The sequence below is a fragment of the Marmota monax genome, unplaced genomic scaffold (genome assembly GCF_021218885.2).
Source record: "Marmota monax isolate L192 unplaced genomic scaffold, Marmota_monax_Labrador192_F-V1.1 WCK01_AAM20220418_F8-fsc00014, whole genome shotgun sequence".
NCBI lineage: Eukaryota > Metazoa > Chordata > Mammalia > Rodentia > Sciuridae > Marmota > Marmota monax.
In genome coordinates this window covers 35160731-35182213 of record NW_026695222.1, presented here as the reverse complement: position 1 = coordinate 35182213, position 21483 = coordinate 35160731, and the positions used below count along the sequence as shown (strand labels likewise).

Here is a 21483-nt window from a genome sequence, read left to right as displayed (position 1 = left end):
ATTTATTGTTTTGTTTCTTTTTTATTTTGAAGCATTATCTGGTGCGGATCAATTCAAAATTCTTAAGTTATTCTGGGAATTATCCTTTTATATTATTTGAATTTCACAACATCCCTTAGATATAGGTACTTTGGACAGTTATGGTGGTGCATACTTGTCATCCCAATTATTCAGTAGGCAGAAGGTTGGCTTGGGTAACTTAACAAGACCCTGTCTCAAAGATTTTTAAAAAGGCTGGGGATGAGTTCTGTGATAAAGCACTTGCCTGGCATGCATAAGACCCATCGTTTAGTCTCCTGTACATCCCCCAAAAGATACAGGTACATTGGGTATCAGATTTCTACCATATAAGAAGTTGAAGCTTAGAGAAAAATGTTTCGTCTTGCCTCAGATCACATTAGATCTCAATCCTTTTTTTACTTTTATTCTACATTGTCACTGTAGTATAGAGTTTCTTGTTAAGTATTGTAAAAATCCTGTATTTCTTGTCTTTTGACACCTATTTTTAGGATCTTCAGACACCATTCTAGTGAAACCTAAGGCCACTGTGATGGTGTTAGTATTTTGTGTTATCAAGACCCATAAGTGTGATGATAAGCAGATAAAATTTTCTAGGTTTGGGGCATGGGGAAGGGTACCTGGGTAATCTTTGTAACAGTACAACTTTTTTTGAGCCTGAAATTGTATCAGTACAAAACATTAAGTAATTCTTAATCTGTAATTTTCAGTTTTAAGAAATAAACTTCAAAAGGCCAATTTGAATGGTTCATTTGAGTTTCCTAGTATAGTGTTGTCTTGAGGTTGTTTGTACTGATTCAGGTATTATATCTGTCATTAATGTCAATAAAAATGTGTGCTTCTGAAATAAAGCATATCATAGAGACTTAGAAAAATTGATTATTAATATATGCCATCCAAAGTAATATATTGGCACTAATTTCCATTAGTATTGTATGAAAATTACGAAATTTTGGGTATATTTTCTGTATGTTTTGTATTGTTTTATATATATATATATATATATATATATTTATTTTTTGTGTCTTCATATGCAGAAAAATAGTTTCACCATTATCCATTCTTGAACATCTTTTTAAAAGGAAAATGATTTCTTCTGTGTTTTATTTGATTGTTATCAAATAGTACGTTAATATCTAGAGAAAAAATGCGAACATGTAGTTTCTTACTAAAAGTAGAAAGAGTCAAAGCTTTTAAAAACATTAAAATATTCTTATGAATAAACTATTCTGAAAAAGAATATTTTAAATAATGTTTTTAAAAATAAATTGTGGAGCAACTAAGATAGCTTGATTTATGCACATTTGTAATTTGTAATGTGTCTCCTTGGGCAAGCTGCTTCTGCCCACATGAGGAAATAACCAGTCATAGGATATCAGTTGAAGTATTAAGTACCCACCTGTTAAAGATTTGGCATGCAGTGATTCTGCCTCTCAGGACTCAATGGCTATCATGCCACTCTTCTGGTCCTTGTGCATTTCTAGATATGCATGTAACAACTATTCTCAGCTCTTCCTCTCCAGGTTTGTTGGGCTTGTGGGAGGCAGAATACGAACTACTAATGGCAAAGTTGTTTTCCCCTGACAGCTTTTCAAATTAGGCTCTATGAACTGAAGGCATGAGTAGATGATTTTTCTTAAAAACTCGCACTTAGGGGCTGGGGATGTGGCTCAAGCGGTAGCGCACTCGCCTGGCATGCGTGCGGCCTGGGTTCGATCCTCAGTACTACATACCAACAAAGATGTTGTGTCCGCCGAAAACTAAAAAATAAAATAAATATTAAAAAAAAAACTCGCACTTAGATCATAAAATTTTATTTAATTTGTTCCCTAGAGCTATAGCACATTAATCTCTTTGAAATAGAATTTTAAAGCATAGTGGCATAATTAAGTTAGGGCAACTCAGAAGTGTGTATTAGATAAATTATGGTAATAGCACCATGTGGTAAAAACATTATGTATTTATACTTCCCCAGAAAATCCTAAGTTTATGAAGACACCTATTGTTGCTCTGAGGTTTCTCATTTAAAATCAAAGGCTAGGTTCTTGTTGAAATGATCCGTCAGATACACATATCAGTGTGCGTGAAAGACATTCTTGACTCCTAGCCTATTTTCTTTCCACCCGCAGTTGTTTCAAGAAGGCTGTTACACCATTGCCTCCCTTGTGTGTTATCTTGCCCATTCTGACTTGTATGGTAATTAGGTCATAAAGTACTGCAAGAATTCTAGCACTTCTTTTACCACAATAGTCTTACTGTTCAATTTCTGATCAATTTATGGTTTTAAAATCTATCATTAGAGAATATTAAAATGTCTACATGTGCCTGCCACTCAGAATCAGCACCTTATGAGAGTTTCAGATAGCATATTAGTGCAGTTATTTTATCAAAGCTAAAACTTAAAGCATTTAGTTTTGTTGGAATCATGTTTCTGAGTGAGGGCAAGAGAGAGGAAGAGGAGGAGGAGTGGAATAAATGTTGATTTTTTTGGAATCACTTTTTGGCTTGAAACTTGTTTCAGAGTCTTATAGAATGTGTCTTCTTGGGCAAGTTATTCCCTTTTTGACCGTCAGTTTCCTACTCTGAAAAAATGGGGCATAAAAGTTTCTAGTTTTGTTGAGATGATATAAGAAAATATATAAAAAATACTTAGTATATAAATGCTCAAAATTATAGGCATTATAATAAATATGAGTCTTGTATGAGAGTGGATTTTTCATTGTACTAAGCATTCTTTTAACCAGGACTACTTTTTCTTCATCACTTTTTATTATTATGATGATGATTATGATTATGATTGTTCTCTAAATGGTAGTGTTTTTTTGTTTTGTTTTTGTTTTGGGGTTTTGTTGTTTGGTACCAGGGATTGAATGCAGGGGCACTCAACCACAGAGCCACATCTACAGCCCTTTTTTGTATTTTATTTAGAGACAGGGTCTTTCTGAGTTGTTTAGCATCTCTCTGAGTTGCTGAGGCTGACTTTGAGCTCACTACCTTCCTCCTCAGTCTCCTAAGCCACTGAGATTACAGGCGTGTGCCACCAAGTTTGGCTGGTAGTGCTTTTTGCCCCTGTTCTTTTATTAAATGGTGTTTTGTAAATGCCACCTTGAATATGTCTAAGCATTAGCATGAAAATGATTGAGCTAAAGAAAGTCACTTGTGTATTTCAGTAATGTTTTACAAATATGCTGAAAAGAGAAGAGGGGTGTGTGTGTGTGCGCGCGTGTGCGCACTAAATTCCTTGGCAAGAAGGTGGTAGATGTTTTGAAACTCCGTTAAATAGTTCACCATACAAGATGACAGATTTTTAAAGAATGCCAGACTTTGGAGCCCCTTGAACGGAGTTTTTAAAGTTTTGGACTTTTATCTTGATACTGTGGAATTTTTTATTAACTGGATTTTTTTTTCCATCCCTGAAAGATAATCTCTGTGGGTCACTGCATTTTCTCAGAAGCTCCCTCCTGAGTGAGATTTATTGTAGAAGAGTAGACATCTTGGTGTACTTAGACTTTTCTCACAGCTTCACAAATAATTCAAGGTCGTTCTGCCAGAGTGGAGACTAAATCCTAATTATACAGTTTTTCTTATTGTGTCCAGATGTTAGGCCTACTTTTAACTTGGAAACCACTGACATTCTTGCTTTTTTGGGATAAGCCAAAAAGTACAGACTCTTGGTGCCTGAAAATTCATTCAAAACACCTTGCCAGACCTACAGTATAAAAGTGCCAGATGTAATTGTGAGTTGGGTGAAGGACTCAAGGTCTATATTTTTTGGGAATCTAAATTTCTTCAGTATAGTTGTATTGGTAAAAAGGAAAGCCAGAATTAGTTGTGGAGATATACAATTTCTCAGAGAAGGCAGTAGCATAATATCAATGAAGAACAAAGGAAAGTTGAATCCAAAAGACATATTTTGGGGGGCTCTTATGCCTAAGAGGCAGATACATTAGTCTTGATTAGTTAGTGGAATATATTTCTCTGGAGCTCTAAGCTGCTTATTAGTCTTTTTCAGTAAGAAAATAGAGCAGGGGCTGGGGTTGTGACTTAGCAGTAGAGCGCTTGCCTAGCATGCATGAGGCACTGGGTTCGATCCTCAGCACCACATAAAAATAAAAAATAAAGATATTGTGTCCATTTAAAACTAAAAAATAAAATAAAAAGAAAATAGAGCTGCATTTTTCAAATATGAATTTAAGTTGATCTATAGAAGAAAAGATTGATTCTCTTTAAGTGATTCTCTGTGTGTCTGCTCTAAGAAATATCATCTTGTAATTGGTATTTGTTAAAAATGAACTCATTTAAGCCAGGCACATTTCTATAATTTTAGCTACTTTGGAAGCTTTATCAGGAGGATCAAAAGCTTGAGGCCAGCCTGGGCAATTGGTGAGACCCTGTCTCAAAATAAAATAACAAGTAATTAGAAGGACTAAGAATGTAGCTTAGTAGTACAGTACCCTGAGTTCATTCCCCAGTACTATAAAAATCAATCAACCAATCTTAAAAATGAACATTTAATACCAACCAAGAAGTATTTATTAGGTAGTCACTATGTGTCATTATTGTTCAGTATGTAAAACAAAATGAGACATTTACTGCTGACTAGGAACTTATAAATTAAAACAGGTAGTTGACATTTGTCATTGACATTATTTATGGCATGCCTCTATACTGTAACTGCATTTTCTAATTCTTTAAATGTATACAGCATGAACCTGGGTATTTCAGATACTGATATTTGATAGTGATATGATGTAATTGAGGAGAAAGGACCTCTGCATATGAAGATAATAAAATGGTAGTTCAAATGCTGGGTAAGGGGTACAAAAACTGTTAAAGAATTTGTAAGAAGGAAGACAAGGACTTATGTATGTAGGAAGGCTGGGTAGGATAGTTCATGCAGGTGCAAAGTCAGAAAGGTAAAAATGTATATCAAATATCCATTTTACCTGAGGCACATGTGGGTTTTGATTTAGTTTTTAAAGATTTTGAATGCCAAAGTAAGGAGTTTGAATTTGATTCTGTTTTTAAGAAGGTATACAAAGAAACTTTAATTAGGAAAGTGGGGAATTCCAGAAGACTGTAAAAGGTATAACCAATTAGGAAACTCCTGTAATAACCAAGGTACAGATCATTCTCAATGGTGAACCTTTTACATCTTTTTAGATATGTTGTTCTTTGTTTGAAATTTGGATTTAGATGTCTTTGAATAGATACACTGCAGCTCACCACCAGTAAGACAACTTGAGCACTGCTGCTAGAAGTCAGGTCAGTTCTCATTGAGGCACTTACCCAAACTGCTTAACTGGAAATTATCCTGGGTCCCAAGGCATCTTATAAGTTGATTCCAGCAGTTCTTAGTGGTTTCAAAGAACATGTAGAAGAATATTTATGGGTCACATGCAAGCAACTTGGATAATAACTTATGTAAGTAAATGCGTTCACACACGTAAAGGGCTAATGTGCCCAATAACCAAAACAAAACTGCAACACACACATAAAACAAATGTTAGATTTTTTAAAAAAACAAAAAATCTTATAAGAAGTGTACATTATGGCATATTATTCCAAGCCACAATAACACATTGAGAAATTACTGGAGGTGATTTCCTTACAAGTACTTATACATGAAACACAGAAGAAAATGTGGGTTCTTACCCAGTTGTCTACTTTGAACAGAATTAATTACCATTTAGGTAAAAAATATTTACTATAGGAATTCGGGAAAGAATAGGTTGACCATATGGTTTACTTTGTGACAGTTTGAAAGATGAAGGTTTGAAATGGAAGGCCATAAAGCTTAAAGTCTAAAAGATGGTTATTCCAGAAGAAAAGTGGGCTTTAGGGGCTGGAGTCGTGGCTCAGCAGTAGAGCGCTTGCATAGCATGTGCGAGGCTCTGGGTTCAATCCTCAGCACCACATAAAAAGAAATAAATAAAAATAAAGGTATTGTGTCCAACTACAACTAAAAAATAAATATTTTTTTAAAAAGTGGGCTTCGGCCTTTCTTTGGTCAAGTTTCTTCCCAGTTATGACTATCTGGCATTGTGTTATATAAGTCCAGAAATGAGAGCAAATAGTACATGAAAGTGGCCCATTGCCTTTTTTTTATTTTAAACAGTTTGAGTTATTAATACATAATTCACAAATCATACAGTTCACTCATTTAAAGTAAACCATTTGGTAGTTTTTTTTAATATATTCACAGACTTGTGCAGCCATCACCACAACATAATTTTTTAAAGTTTATTATTTTTAATTGTGATATGTATTAAAATTCACCAATTCAAAGCATATGATTTATTTAGTAGGTTTTTAATATATTAACAAGGTATTGCAACTATAAACACTGTTGAATTACCAACTTTTTTTTTTCTTGGTACTAGGAATTGAACTCAGGGGCACTCAACCACTGAGCCACATCCCTAGCTCTATTTTGTATTTTTTAATTTAGAGACAAGGTCTCATTGAGCTGCTTAAGTGCCTCGCTTTTGCTGAGGCTAGCTGGCTTTGAACTCACGATCCTCCTGTCTCAGCCTTCTGAGACACTGGAATTACAACTGAATTCCCAACATTTTGATAACCCCCAAAAGAAATTCCTATTAGCAGTTACTTTGTATTCTTCCCCATCCCCAAGTAACCATTAATCTGCTTCCTGTCTCCATGGTTTTGCCTATTCTGGACATTTTTATGTGGGTGGTACTATGCAATTTTGTCACTTTTTGGTCAGGCTTTTATTTTGCATAATGTTTTCAAGATAAATCCATTTTGTAGTGTGTATTAATATTTCAGATTTTTATTGCCAAATAATTCTGTGCTCTGTGCATATATCACATTTTATTTATCTTTTCATCAATTGGACGTTTGGATTGTTGGGTCATTCTGCTTTACATAGTGTTTTTCAAAGAAAAATAAGTATAAGGCATAGGTGCTTATGAATTCACTTCATTGTCTGTGGCTTTAGAGAAATTGTCCATTTGGCTTCATAAATGTGGCTTACAAAGAAAAATAGGCCAGTCATTGTATGGAGTTCATGTATTTCCTGCATCAGATAAAAGAATCAGCAAAGAAGTGGCTTCTTTCTTGTCCTGCTCAGTCCATTCTTCCTTTGGCTTCAGGTTTCTTGTATTATCAGTCAGTGAAACGTTTTCATTTCCTGGGATACATCTGAAAAAACAGCTCAAGTTGAAACAAAATGCCCACTGGCCAGCAGCTGAAGCCCCTGGGACAGCATAGCCTTTAATCAACTTGTAATGATTCTCTTATGCTTTTCAGCACTGGCAGGCTGCTGTCCAAGACTTGATCATCCAGCTAAAGGATTCCAAAAGAAAAGTTCAAAGATAAGGTTCCTGGGAACATTCCGTTCCCCACTCTTTCTGACCTCGACTTAATGGCAGTACTAACATATCAGGAATCTTCATTTTCGTTTTAGGGAATTTATAGTATGAGATGTAGCTCACAGACTTAAAACCTAATAGTTGGCATTCAAATCCTATACTTTTTGGTTATTGGCTATGAAATCTTAGGCAAAATTCTCACCTGTAAAATGGGTATAATAACACAAACCTCTAAATTCTGTGAGGATTAAGTGAAGTAGTACTTTGTCTGGTACTTACTTGGTAGGTGCCTAATAAGTGCAAGTCTTCTTCCTCCTTTACTTCATATAGTGGTCAGGAAGTTTGGTTGAGAACATTCATGTGAAGATACCTGGTAATTATATAAATAAAAATAAAAAGAGTCAACATAAAAAAAAGAGAGAGAGAGAGACCTGGTAAGAAGCCTGAAATTCAAAATGTATTTATTAAATGTTAGTTGAATTTGAACCTGAGTTTCCAAAGGATGGGTCCATTTTTGCAGGTATAGAGTGGTGTGTGTGGATGAGGAGGTGAGGAAGAGAAGTAGAGAGAGAGGGATGCAGACACAGTCAGACTCTTTGTCATTTAGCTTTTGTTGCTTAACAAAGCACTGCAAGATTTTGTGGTTTAAAATAGCAGTCATTTTATTTCATTCATGATTCTGTAGGTTGGCATTAAGTTGCACTCAGCTAGATGTTTCTTCAGGCCTTGTCCCTTAGCTTTGCTCTGTGATCAGTTGTTATAGTAGCAGCTGGGGTTGGCTGATTTATGAAGGCCTCTGTAAGACATCTGATGATTATACATAGTATTTACCGTCTATCAGGCTCACTGAAGCTTATTTACATTTTAGTAGAGTACACAAGAATTTCAAATTTCTGCTTACCATGTATTTGCTGTTGTTTCAATGCCCAAAGGAAGTTAGATGGCCAGGGCCAGAGTTACTGTGGGAAGGCATGACCCAGGGTGGGGATATCACGCGGAAATTATAGTTATCATTTTAAAAATCAATCTCGGGTAATAGGAATTTGTATATTTTTTGTATATTTGTAATTTGCAATAGGAATGTGTATCTATCTGTTCATTGGTCATAATCAACCCATAAAATCAGAGTGAGAACAGACGCTATAGGTTTAATCTAAAGTCTACCTGTCTTGCAACTGAAAGGAATAATGAAGAAGTATGTTTTATTGCTGGATATAATGCTTTAAAAAATAATGCCCTTATGGCTTTTGTATCATTCAATAGAAAAATTTTAATTTATCTATTATTTCTAGGTAGAAGTTGTCATTTAAAAAAAATTAGTTGTAGATGGACACAATACCTTATTTATTTATTTACTTAATTATATGTGGTGCTGAAGATTGAACCCAGTGCCTCACACGTGCTAGGCAAGTGAGCCACAACCCCAGCCCTAGAAGTTGCCATTTTTATAGAACTAATTTTAGTCATTTCTCTGTGCCTATATAATGATGGATAGATGGATGGATGGATGAAAGGAAAGAAAAAAAGAAGGAAGAAGACAGGAAAACAAACCAGGCAGGAAAACAAATCGGACATGAAATAATAGAAGTGATGAGAGAAGGTGGTACATGATATGTGGAACTTATTCTCAAAATTTAAGTGTGTATTTCCCAAGAAAGAAGGTACTGTTTTAGCCAGGCATGATGGCTTACACTTGTAATCCCAGCTACTGGAATTCTGAGGCAGGAACATCCCAAGTTCAAGGCCATCCTGGGCAACTTAGTGAGATGCTGTCTCAAAAATACAATAAAAAGCCAGGCATGGTTGGCACATGCATATAATCCTAGTGACTTGGAAGACTGAGACAGAAAGATCAGAAGTGTTAGGCCGTTTCAGCAACTTAGTGAGACCTTGTTTGCAAATAAAAATATAAAAAGGACTAGGGATATAGTTTAGTGGTTGAGCACCCCTGGGTTCAATCCCCAGTTGAAAAAAAAATCCAAGAATATTCTTTTTTGTTACCATAATATAATATGCTTGTTAGGTGGTGATTTCTCTAGCAACTACTCTACCACTGAACTACACCCCAGCCACCATTTTTGAAAAATGGTGATTTTTCGAAATAAGCTTTCTCCTCTCTCAAAAACCTCCTTTACTCTTAGATTATCACTCTGAGCTTATGGATTCTTTTTATTCTGTGTGTTCTTTTTGATATTCCAAGTGTTCCTGAATTTCCTAGTTGTGTCTGTGTGTGTGAGGGGGTGTGTGCTCAAGATGTCTCTTGTATTGTTTTGAGTACTTGCTTTTTTTGCACAAGAAGATGTTCTAGTTTCAATATGTAGTGCTCCTTCTCTAGACCTGGAATCAGGTATTTTTCTCATGAAGTCCTAATTTTTTTTTTTTTTTTTTTTTTAGCAGAGAATGGTATTGGAGCCCCAGATCTGAGTGCTAAATGAGCTCATCAGTCCTGAAGTGTCATTGTTCCAAGTCCTTTTTTTTTTTCCAAGTCCTTTTTAAAAATTTATTTATTTATTTATTTAGTTAGTTACTTGTAAATGGTGTATGTGGTGCTGAGGATGGAATGCAGGGCCTCACACATGTTAGGCGAGCACTCTACCGCTAAGCCACAACCCCAGCCCTCCAAGTCCTTTTAATGAAAACAGCTGAGAAATATCTTTTTCAAAAAAAGAATGAGATCATATTAAGACCTCCAGTTCAAATGTTCAGAGCTCTCCAGTGCCTCTCTGTTTCATGTTTAATACTCAGTGCTAGACCCCCTTTGTAGGGGTGGTGCCTTGTGTACTCCAGTTCCACAACATTCAGTGTGCCTTTATCCCCCAGCCTTACCAAGAGCGTATTGCCCTTTGAAATATAAATTTTAGTTGTGTTTCTCTCACTATGAGTGAACCTAAGCATTTATTTTTTTCATGTGTAAAGACCAATTGGGTATCTGTTGTGTACTGTCTTTTTGAGTTGTTAATCCATTTTTTCACCTTTTTTAGTCTTCCTTGATTCAAAAAATTCTTTACATATTGGGAGCTTACTTCCCTAATACATAAAGAGTTCTTGAAATAGTCTTTAAAATTTTTTTTTAAAATGTTATGGTATTTGTTGTAAATGTTTTCTTTCTGTTTATCATTTGTCTTTTTGGGGGGAGGGGGAGACTTACCAGAATCGAACACAGGGGCACTCAACCACTGAGCCACATCTCCGGCCCTATTTTGTATTTTATGTAGAGACTAGGTCTCACTGAGTTGCCTCAGCCTCCCGAGCTGCTGGGATTACAGGTGTGCGCCACTGCCCCCAGCCTCTATCATTTGTCTTTTGGTTTGACTTACAGTATATGTGTGCTTATTCATTTTTTAAAAATTTGTGACTTTTTCTTATGAAAACAATTTTTATCTATTTTTATTGCATCTGGATTTTTGTCATAGTCTTTTCCACATGCATTCACACATTTTCTTTTAGTATTTATGTTTTCCATTTTTACAATTAGATCCTTTGTCCATTTGGAGTTTTTCTGGCTTATGGTATGAGATATGGATCCAAAGTAATCTTTTTCAAATAGCTATCCATTTGTTGGGTAACCACTTGTTCTTTTTATCTTGTTTCTGGACTTTTTATTCTGTTTAGCTGCTCAGTGTCTGGTCATGATATATACCATTTCTGAACATGTCAAGTTGGTAGTACTATTGAGATTGCTTGGCTCTTAGAGATTCTTTGAACACTCCTTACTTTATGTGTAGAATTACGTGTTGGATTGCTGCAGTGTTGCCTCTGAAGCAGTCCTCTCCTCTGGTCCCACAGGAAGGGAATGAGGCAAAAGAACATAGCTTCCTAACACATTTGCAAATCCAAAGCACTACCATTTTTATAAGTTTTTTTTTTTTTTTTTGTAGTTCCTGAAAAACTATGGCATGAAATATTACCTGAAATTTAACTTAAAAACTAAACAGAGTAAGCATGAAAAGTACCTAATATCATAAAGCACCTAAAGTTATATCTAGAGTACACCGAACAAAACACCATGCATTCATTGACCGGTGCTAGCAAATACGGTGTTTAATCCTCTATAAGTAAAGAGGCTACAGTCTGAAAAGCTATTGGCGGCATCTGGAAGTAGGCAGATCTGGGATTGACTACTGTTGACCTTGGCAGTGATGATAGGAAGATGACAAACATCGGAGGGGCAGTCAGGGTTCTGGCTTGAAATTACACTTAGGTGAGTGTCGTGAGATAAGTAAGATCACATAGGACAGTGTTGCTGGAGAGAAACACCTCTCCATCCATTACTTTCTCTCTTTTTTTTAATATTTATTTTTTAGTTGTAGTTGTGGACACAATACCTTTATTTTATTTATTTATTTTTATGTGGTACTGAGGACTGAACCCAGGGCCTCGCATGACGTGCTAGGGGGCCACAACCTCAGCCCCCATCCCTTTCTTAAGGCTCTGAATATTCTGGTCCTCCTTTCTGGTTACTGAGGAAAAGGGCTATGTAAGCCCTTTATTCATGGAAAGCACTGAGGAAAAAACTTCCTATATTTCCCCATATTAGCATTATGACCACAGGCACATGGTACTTCAACATGTGAAATAGGTGCATTCATCTAGCAAGAATTTGAAATCATGCCAGGTAAAATTACTCTTTTTGCCATTGTTACGAGTTACTAGTAATTGCTGTATTTGCTTTCCTGTGATAACTGCTGCTGCCGCCAACCACTGATTCTATTCTCTGAGGTGGTTTGAGACCCAGCTTCTTTACCAATCTTCCTGGTCACCCAGCCTGCAAGATCTTATGGACACATGTAGCTCTTATAATCAATTATGTTTATTTAATATGTATCCAGTACTATCTTCTTTAAAAAAGTTTAAAAGATGTATTAAAGAAATTATAGCAAATAAGAATTAGTTATAGTCCCACTACCAAAGATAAACCCTGTTAACATTTTGGTATGTATTCTTACAGTCATTTCCCCCCATCAATATGATTTTACTGAATTGAGATCATACTGTATATATAATGTTGTTTTTCCCCATAACTTTATTGTGAAGCATTTCCAAATATTATTTAGAAATAATATTTCCAAGTTACATAGATTATGATTTACATATATTTTATTTTTCACACATATTTTTCTCATTCCAGTTAGATCAGGAGTTTATCAAGAAAAGTTACCCTAATATATCATCCCCACTCCTTATGGAAATGCCTGTAGAGAATATTGTCTTTGGTGGGTGCTAAATAAATATATTTACTTTTTTCTGAAGTGTTTTCCAGTCTGAATATTACAGGAACTATTGACTATGGAAGACCTAAAATTATTATATTCAACTTATTCAGAGTCATTGCAACACCCAAAACTTTCTATCTAGAAAAAGGAACCATGTGTGTGGGCATTTGTTTTAAGGGGGACCTTGAATTCTCTTGTATAAGGAATATTTTGATTGAGCATTTGTGCGTTTTTCTATAGTTTCATTAGATTCTTGAAAGAGCATCTAACAGAAAGACCCATTGGTCTTTCTGATATATTAGGGTAACTTTTCTTGATAAACTCCTGATCTAACTGGAGACATAGCCAATCTGGAGATCTATTTATTTACTAAACTTACCTAAAATAAAAGTGTATGCCTATTCACCTTTTACTTTTCTTGGTTTATAGGAAGGGATGAGACCATGCAACCTGCAAAACCATCTTTTCTTGAATACTTTGAACAAAAAGAAAAGGAAAACCAAATCAATAGCTTTGGTAAGAGTGTACCTGGCCCACTGAAAAATTCTTCAGATTGGAAAGTTCCACAGGATGGAGACTATGAGTTTGTGAGTATTGTTGAAATAAAGGGTTCTATCTTCTGGGGGAAGTGATCCAAAATACCACATATCCAGAGCTTTCATTTTACTGAAATGCCTGAGCATAGGAGCATTTTCCTAGGCAGTATGACCTGCAACGGCTCCTGTCAGCATCTCTGGGGCTAAGGGCCTCATGAGGTTGAAATATTTTTACTGACATCTGAGAAATTCCGGGGTCCCTGATTAATGGCATCTCTTTTGCTTTAAAAATCCTTTATTTGTTTGCCATTTTTCTTTTTGTCTAGTTTGAAATTGTTAGTGGTAAAAGAAATATTCAGACATCAAATGAAGATGTGACTGTCTTTAGTAGTTTGTTTGTGGTTGTGATCTTTTTTTATTATTTATTTTTTTATTTTTTAGTGGTAGTTGGACACAATACCTTTATTTTATTTATTTATTTTTACGTGGTGCTGAGGATCAAACCCAGAGCCTCATACATATTAGGTGAGCGCTCTACCGCTGAGTCACAACCCCAGCCCTGTGGTTGTGATCTTATATTTAAGAATTAGACTAAAGGGCAGTTGACACTGTTCTGTAGTGCCTTTGCTGTTTTGATAACTGTTCTCCTAATTTTAGTGTGAGACGATTATTCTGAGTCTTCTAGAGGCTGAATATTAAATTATTCCAAAGTTTCTTGTGAAAAACTGGATGTGGTTTTCCTTCCACTGCTTGTGGAACATTGTCCTTTCCCCACAGACCCTAAGTAATGTTCACAGGGACTTAAAGAGTTAGAGGCAATAAAAAATTGTGGAATAAAGTAAGCTAAGGAGTTTATGTTCCTTTCTAGAAAACATTTTTCTGTTTGGAAATTTTTTGTTTTTACATTCTTAAATTCTGAAGTTTGGTATTCAGCTAACATAATTTGTTGTTGTTTATAAAAGATCTTAGTTTGGGCATTAGATTTAAGTCTGGGAGCCTTACTAATTTTGGCTTTCCACTACACTGCAGACTGGCTTAGAGGAAGTGATGTTATTCTTCCCTAACTTAATTACTACTTTTGTAAAATGTCATAGTTTATTAAGGATAGAGATCTTTTAAATCACCTGAATTTATTTAACTGAGTAGAACCCAGAACCCATATTAGAACCCAAGTGTTCATTAATTTATTTAGTCAAACTTTTTCTCTTTAGACTGGTGATTGAATCCAGGGGTGCTCTACCATTGGGCTTTATTGCCAGCCATCTTTATTTTATTTTGAGACAGGATCTCGCTAAGTTGTTGAGGCTGGTCTCAAACTTATATTCTTCCTGCCTCAGCCTCCCAAGTTGCTGGGATTACAGGCATGCTATAGAATAAAGAAGGAAAATAAGTAAAACATTTAGCATGTCAGATGGTGTGGTGTGTATTGTGGAAAATATAAAGCAAAAGGGAGGTAAGAGGAGAAAGATGGGGCATGTGTGTGGGTGTGTGGGTGTGTGCGCACGCGCGCATGCACATGTGCTGCATGCATACACATGTGCACATAACTTTTTAAAGTAAAAGAGTAGTCAGTGAAGTCCTTGTTGGTAAGAGGATGAGGAAGTGAACTATGTGAACATCCAGAAGAGGTTTTCAGGCAGTGAGAAAACAGATGCAAAGATCGTGAGGCAAGAACTTGCTTGATGTGTTAAAGAGATAGTATGTCAGGAATGGCTTGGGGGTGGAACAGTAAAGGAGATCACAGTGTAAGGGAGAGCCAGATAGCGTAGGGCTTTGTGTGGGAAGGACTTCTACTTGAAGTAGAATGGAAAACCATTGGCCAGAGGTGACTTGATCCTTTTTGTTTTATAATTATTGTTCTAGTTGCTGTGTTAATAGACAATTTAACTACAGATTTTCTGAACATAGGTGCAGTGTTTTTACTTACAAAGGACCAAAGATGCAGTTCACCCTCTACCTCTCCTCTCTTCTAGGTCTTTGGCTTTCATCTTTTTCACTTTTGTGCTTGCTATTCCATATTGCCTGTGTAGTTGTCTTCAACATATTTGTAAGGCCAGTTCAATGAATCTGTAAGAGAAGGTGTTTAAATAACTTTCAGCTACTAGATCATACCATCATTGGGAGAGAATTCTTAAGAATCCTTAAATCTCTGTGTCTAGGTCTAATTGTCTTTCTTCCTATCTTTGGTTTTTAAATTACAGAAGTTAGGTTCTCCTGGAATACCACTTTAATGCAATTCATTATCTTAGATCAATAGTTCCAATACATGAAGAATTCATTTCTCTTTGCCATAGTTTGCCTGTACTAAGATCGTTGGCAGAGAACTTGTTTTGATGGTTAAGTTATTTATACAAAGGAACTTTTTGTATGTCTTTAAAGAGTGTTTTCTATTTTGGAAGTAAGGGATTGCTAGAAGGAATGGACCCGTGGGCACTGTGAATAGGCTCACATGTGGCCCATCTGCATTCTTCTAACTCAGAGGCCATAAATTGGCAGTGTCCAGCCCACAGATCTTTCTGTGTGTTCTATACACAAAAACTTTTAGTTGATTTAAAACTTGAGAGATACAATGTTATCTTGAAAACTTGGAAGATTTTTACAGTCTATCCTATATTATTGGGTATTGTCTGGAGCTCAGTAGCAGGTGCCCTCTTTGAGTATGGCATCTTCAATTCTTCACAGTGTCTGGCCCACTTCACTCATTTGTATTAACTGTCTGACCTGACACTTAGAGGCATTGCTGTTGGGACTCTTGTTCTAAATTATTTGGATTTGTATATGTTTAAACCAACCTATCCTAATATATAAAATTCTGCTGTATTTTTACCTTCAGATTTTCAAGAGAATTTATCTTCTAAATTTTCTTTTAAGAGCATTTCAACTAAACAATGAAAGAAAATTGAAGTGGGGTATATACATGAATTGCTATATCCGAAAATACCAAAGATCAAATGGAAAGCTCTAATGTCTTGGTATTCTTGATATATAGCTCTGACCTTAATCCCAAAGCAAGCATTGGCCTCAAAGTGGTCCCTAGACTAGCAGTGTTGGCATTACCTGGAAATTCATGAGAAGTGCAGTTTCTCAGGTCCTGCCCTAGACATAGGGAATCAGAATCTCTGGGGACAGCATTCAGTGGTGCTGAAACCTGACTTTTAACCCTTGAAAGTCTCATTTGAAAATGTTTTTAGAAGTGTAGGTTTCTTCACATAGGCTGCTTTTTTCCTGCTAGGTCCTACAGAAATTCAGAGACAAGGATGTATTCATATTTTATTAACATTATATGGTTTTAAAATTTCTTTGTTATTCTCCTTTGAGTCTCTTGTACTCTTATCAGAAGCATCAAAGAAGTATATAGGGTATGGATTATGTACATCTATAAATCACATTTGGCAAAGAAAGAGCCAATCCACTGAATGAACAAAGTTCTGAATACCTACCCTAAACTTAAAGTGTCTGTTGGACTGGCTAACATGTTTCCCTCAACAGTCTTAGAAAGACACCTTTTGATTCGAGACAACCAGTATTTAATTATGAAAAAGATTCTCTCTTTTCTTCTATGAAGGCAGTTGCTGTTTTGAAATGAACTTTTTGCCCAAAATGGCAAATAGTAAATAACTTAATCAGGAGCAGGAGAATTTTGACAAAAAAACTTCATATTTTCACCTGAAACTGAATACTTGTACCATTTCTAAAATTGAATTTCCTTATTTGCCAAGTTGGGGAAGAAAAAAAAAAAACTCTAAAGACCCTCCCCCGCTTTTTGGTAGTTGGACACCTTTATTTTATTTATTTATTTTTATAGGCTCTGAGAATTGAACCCAGGGCCTCACACATGCTAGGCGAGTGCTCTATTGCTGAGCCACAACCCCAGACCCCAAAGATTCCCTTTTAATGTTTAACATATGTAGTGTTTAGTGAAAAAGGGTGCTTAAAAATGAAATATCCTCTAAAATAGGTATTTTGCGGGGCTGGGGATGTGGCTCAAGCGGTAGCACGCTTGCCTGGCATGCGTGCGGCCCAGGTTCGATCCTCAGCACCATATACAAACAAAGATGTTGTGTCCGCCAAAAACTAAAAAAAAAAAAAAAAGAAAAGAAAAAATTAAAATTCTCCCTCTCTCTCTTAAAAAAAAAATAGGTATTTTGCATTCAGTAAACAGATTGATTTTTGGAAAAAAAATATCACTTTTATGAGATACTCATTTTGCCATTCCTAATGCCGCAAAAGCTGTACTCTTAAGTCCAGTTTGTCTCATGAATCTTCAGAAACACCCTGAAAAAGACAGATGAGATTGGTGCCCACGTGAACTTTAAGTGAGGGAAACAGACATTGAGTAAGTAATACGGTAAATAGACCAGTTTAGGTCATAATGGCTATTTTAAAAAGCATACTAAAGAGATAGCTTGAGAGAGGCCTTAATTAGGGAAAGGCAGGCATCCTGCTACAATAAACATAGAGAGGCAGCAAATCATAGGCAGGTAGAGGGAACAATACAAAGACTGAACACAGGGCCAAGTTGGAGTGGGTAAGGAAGGAAAGAAATCCATTGTGAACTGGAGCTGAGTTACACATAGGGTAGCAGTCTAATTGTAAACACAGCAGTAATCACGGTAAATGTGAGTGTATTAAAATCACTTGTTAAGGGCTGGGGTTGTAGCTCAGTGGTGGAGCGCTTGCCTAGCATGTGTGAGGCACTGGGTTTGATTCTCATCACCACATATAAATAAATAAAATAAAGATCCATCAATAGGTTAAAAAATACTAAAAATAAATAAAATAAAATCACTTGTTAAAGCACAGAGACTCTGGATAAAATTAGCAGTCAAAATCCAGCTAAATGCTATTTATGAGAGAGATAACTAAAATAAAATCACTGAAAAGTTTAAAACAGTTGAATATAAAAAGATACACTAGGCAAATATGCACTGAAAGTGAAATAGAATTCAAAGAATATCACATGGGGAGGAAATATACTTTACATTGCTAAAAAATACACTTGATCTAGAAAGTTTAAGTCATGAACCTGCATGAAGCATATATATTTATCTAAAATGATAGAAATACAAGGAACAATGAAACAACTGCAATGATAGGTGAAGACTAAATATTCTTCCCTCATTAATTAACATTTCAGGCTGGGGATGTAGCTCAGTGTACAGCACATGCTTAGCATTGCATGAGGCCCTGAGTTCAATCCCAACACAAAAGGAAGGAAGGAAAGTTGACATTTCAGTTAAGACAAAACCCAAACATTTAACAAAGTTGGTGAAATAAAAAATAGGAAAACCTTTCAAATGAATATTAAACTTTAAAAATGTATGTGGAGTATTCAATATTATTTTAAAATACTCAAAAAGAAATGTCAATAGCACAAATTGTATAGGCCAATATTTATTGGCTGTAACTTGATAAAATCAGAAATTAATAGTAAGAAAGTAGCCAAAGACACATTATTCTACTTGGAAATGTAACAGAGGTCTTTTAAATGTAGTAGAGGTACACTTTTACATATCTCTAAATAATTCTTTAAAAATAGTCAAAATAGAAGTTATAAACTGCTTAGAAATTAATTATAAGAATCCTACAAAATTCAGATTCCTATAATTCAGTACATGTGGGATACAGCACGAAGTGGTACTTAGAGAAAGATTTATAATCTTAAATGCATTTTCTTTTTAGGTTGCAAGAAATATTTTAAATGCTGGGTATGGGTGGCATACACATGCAATCCTAAGCAGCTTGGGAGGCTGAGGCAGGAGGATCACAAGTTCAAAGCCAGCCTCAGCAATTTAGGAAGGCCCTAAGCAACTTACTGAGACCCTTTCTCAAAGTAAAAAATTTTAAAAAGGGCTAGGGATGTGGCTCAGTGGTTATGTACATCTGGGTTTGATCACTAGTACCAAAAACAACAACAACAAGAAAGATTGTAAGTAAGCTAAAAGCAAGATAAAGATAAAAGTAAAATTTAATGAAACAGAAAACAAACAAAAAAAGTTGATCAGGAAAACCAAAGGCTGGTTTATTGAAGGACCTGACATTTGGTGGATTTAATTAAATTAGTAAGATTATACAGATAGTTGCATAGCAAAGTTTGAGTCAAATCCCATCCTTTTAACCATCTGTACTGTGTGACCTTTTTCTAGGCTGTTCTGGTAAATTCTGTCATAAAGTGCTTATAAAAAAAGTGCTGTGGAAACCCAGAAGAGAGCAAGAACCCCAGGGAAGACATCCAGAAGTCTTAATTGAAGTGAAGTTTGAAAGATGAATAGGAGTGCTCTAGCCATAGGAGGAGGGGAAAGGTATTCTGGGCTGAGAGAGGGAGAGAAGTATGTCTTGGAGATTCTTGAGGCCTGTGGTGTGAGAACACCTAAGTATTTTGGATCATAGGGGTGTGGGGTTTGAGAGGCAGGAGAGGGACTCAGGAAAGATTAGTAGAGAAAGTAAATTAATGCCCAGTACCTTCTTTTCTGGGAATATTTAGTATTCTTTGAATTTTCCTTGGAGTATCAGAAAATAAAAATAAAATCCTAATGCAGCACAGAGCTAATACCACTCTGCATTTGTGTGATAATGGGTCCATCAGAAGATAAAATCACCAAACTGTTAATTTAGAATTAATTTTTTTTTATATCTTTATTTATTTGTATGTGGTGCTGAGGATCGAACCCAGTGCCTCGCGCATGCCAGGCCAGCGCGCTACCACTTGAGCCACATCCTCAGCCCCAATTTTTAGAATTAATTTAATGAAAGTAACAGAACCTGAAGATTGTTCAGATTCCCTAGATGATTATAAACCATGTAGATGGGATGGGGTTGGGGCTCAGCGGTAGAGCGCTCGCCTATCATGTGCGAGGCCCTGGTTTCGATCCTCAGCACCACATAAAAATAAATAAACAAAATAAAGGTATTGTGTCCAACTAAAAAATAAATTTAAAAAATTAAAAAAAAAAATAAACCATGTAGATGACTGAGGTTGAGAAAGATACATTTTAGCCCAGAGTTTTCCCTAAGAATCTGACAACAACCTGTGATTTCTTGAAACTTTTAACCATTCATTTCTAGATCAGGGCTATAAACCTGATTATAAATTGAGATTTCTTTGGGGTTTAATTTATTTTGCATTTTTAATTTTAATTAAATGTTTAAAAAGTAGTATTTTATTCAGTTATTGGAAAACTTATGCATATTTGGAACAACATGTATATCAATTTCACAATGATTATAAGCCACTTTGTAAGGAAGCCCTTATTTAGGAATAGAAAAATATCCACACTTGAATTGCCAAGTTTGTTTTAAAGCCTGAGGCAATGTTAAGGTAGCTATCTCCTCTCACTGCAAGGGGAAAAGTATTCCATTTTATACATCAAGTCTAATAAAGTTGTAAGTTACATAACCTATCTCTAAGTAGTCTCCAATCATACACAATAGGCATCTTAATATTTTTAGACTACCTTCAGAAATACAGTTGAATCATATATTAAATTAAAGTACTTGCCATTACAACCAAAATGGTTTTATTTTTTTCATTGTCAACATCCACAACATTGAAATGTGTCTTTTTTTGTTTCTTTTTAAAATTTAATTAATTTTATTTATAAATGACAGTGGAATGCATTACAATTCTTATTACATACATAGAGCACAATTTTTCATATCTCTGGTTGTATACAAAGTATATTCACACCAATTCTTGTCTTCATACATGTACTTTGGATAATAATGTTCATCACATTCCACCATCATTTCTTTTTTTTTTTTTTCCACCATCATTTCTAACCCCATGCCCTCTCCCTTCCCCTGCCAACCCTCTGCCCTATCTAGAGTTTGTCTGTTCCTCCCATGCTTCCCCTCCCTACCCCACTATGAATCAGCCTCTTTATATCAGAGAAAACATTCGGCATTTGTTTTTTTGGAATTGGCTACCTTCACTTAGCATTATCTTCTCCAGTGCCATCCATTTACCTGCAGATGCATGATTTTATTCTCTTTTATTGCTGAGTAACATTCCATTGTATATATATGCGCCACATTTTTTTTAATCCATTCATCTATTGAAGGACATCTAGGTTGGTTCACAGTTTAACTATTGTGAATTGTGCTGCTATAAACATTGATGTGGCTGTGCCCCTGTAGTAAGCTGTTTTTAAGTCCTTTGGGTATAGACCGAGGAGAGGGTTTTAGCTGGGTCAAATGGTGCTTCCATTCCCAGTTTTCCAAGAAATCTCCATACTGCTTTCCATATTGGCTGCACCAATTTGCATTCCCACCAGCAATGTATCAGTGTACTTTTCCCCCCACAACTTCGCCAACACTTATTGTTGTTTGTATTCATAATAGCTGCCATTCTAACTGGAGAAATCTTTACCCCTCACACATCAG

At 35.7% G+C, this 21483-nt stretch overlaps 1 protein-coding gene across 4 annotated transcripts in view; it reads left to right on the top strand.

Moving 5' to 3' along the window:
* Positions 1-21483, top strand: part of Stk4 (serine/threonine kinase 4) — a 154749-nt gene that overhangs the window by 38239 nt on the left and 95027 nt on the right. For all 4 annotated transcript variants that reach the window (XM_058575652.1, XM_046433282.2, XM_046433283.2 and 1 more), the window contains exon 10: positions 12995-13152. In XM_058575652.1, coding sequence (XP_058431635.1) covers positions 12995-13152 — 158 coding nt within the window. The remainder of the gene's footprint in view (positions 1-12994; positions 13153-21483) is intronic.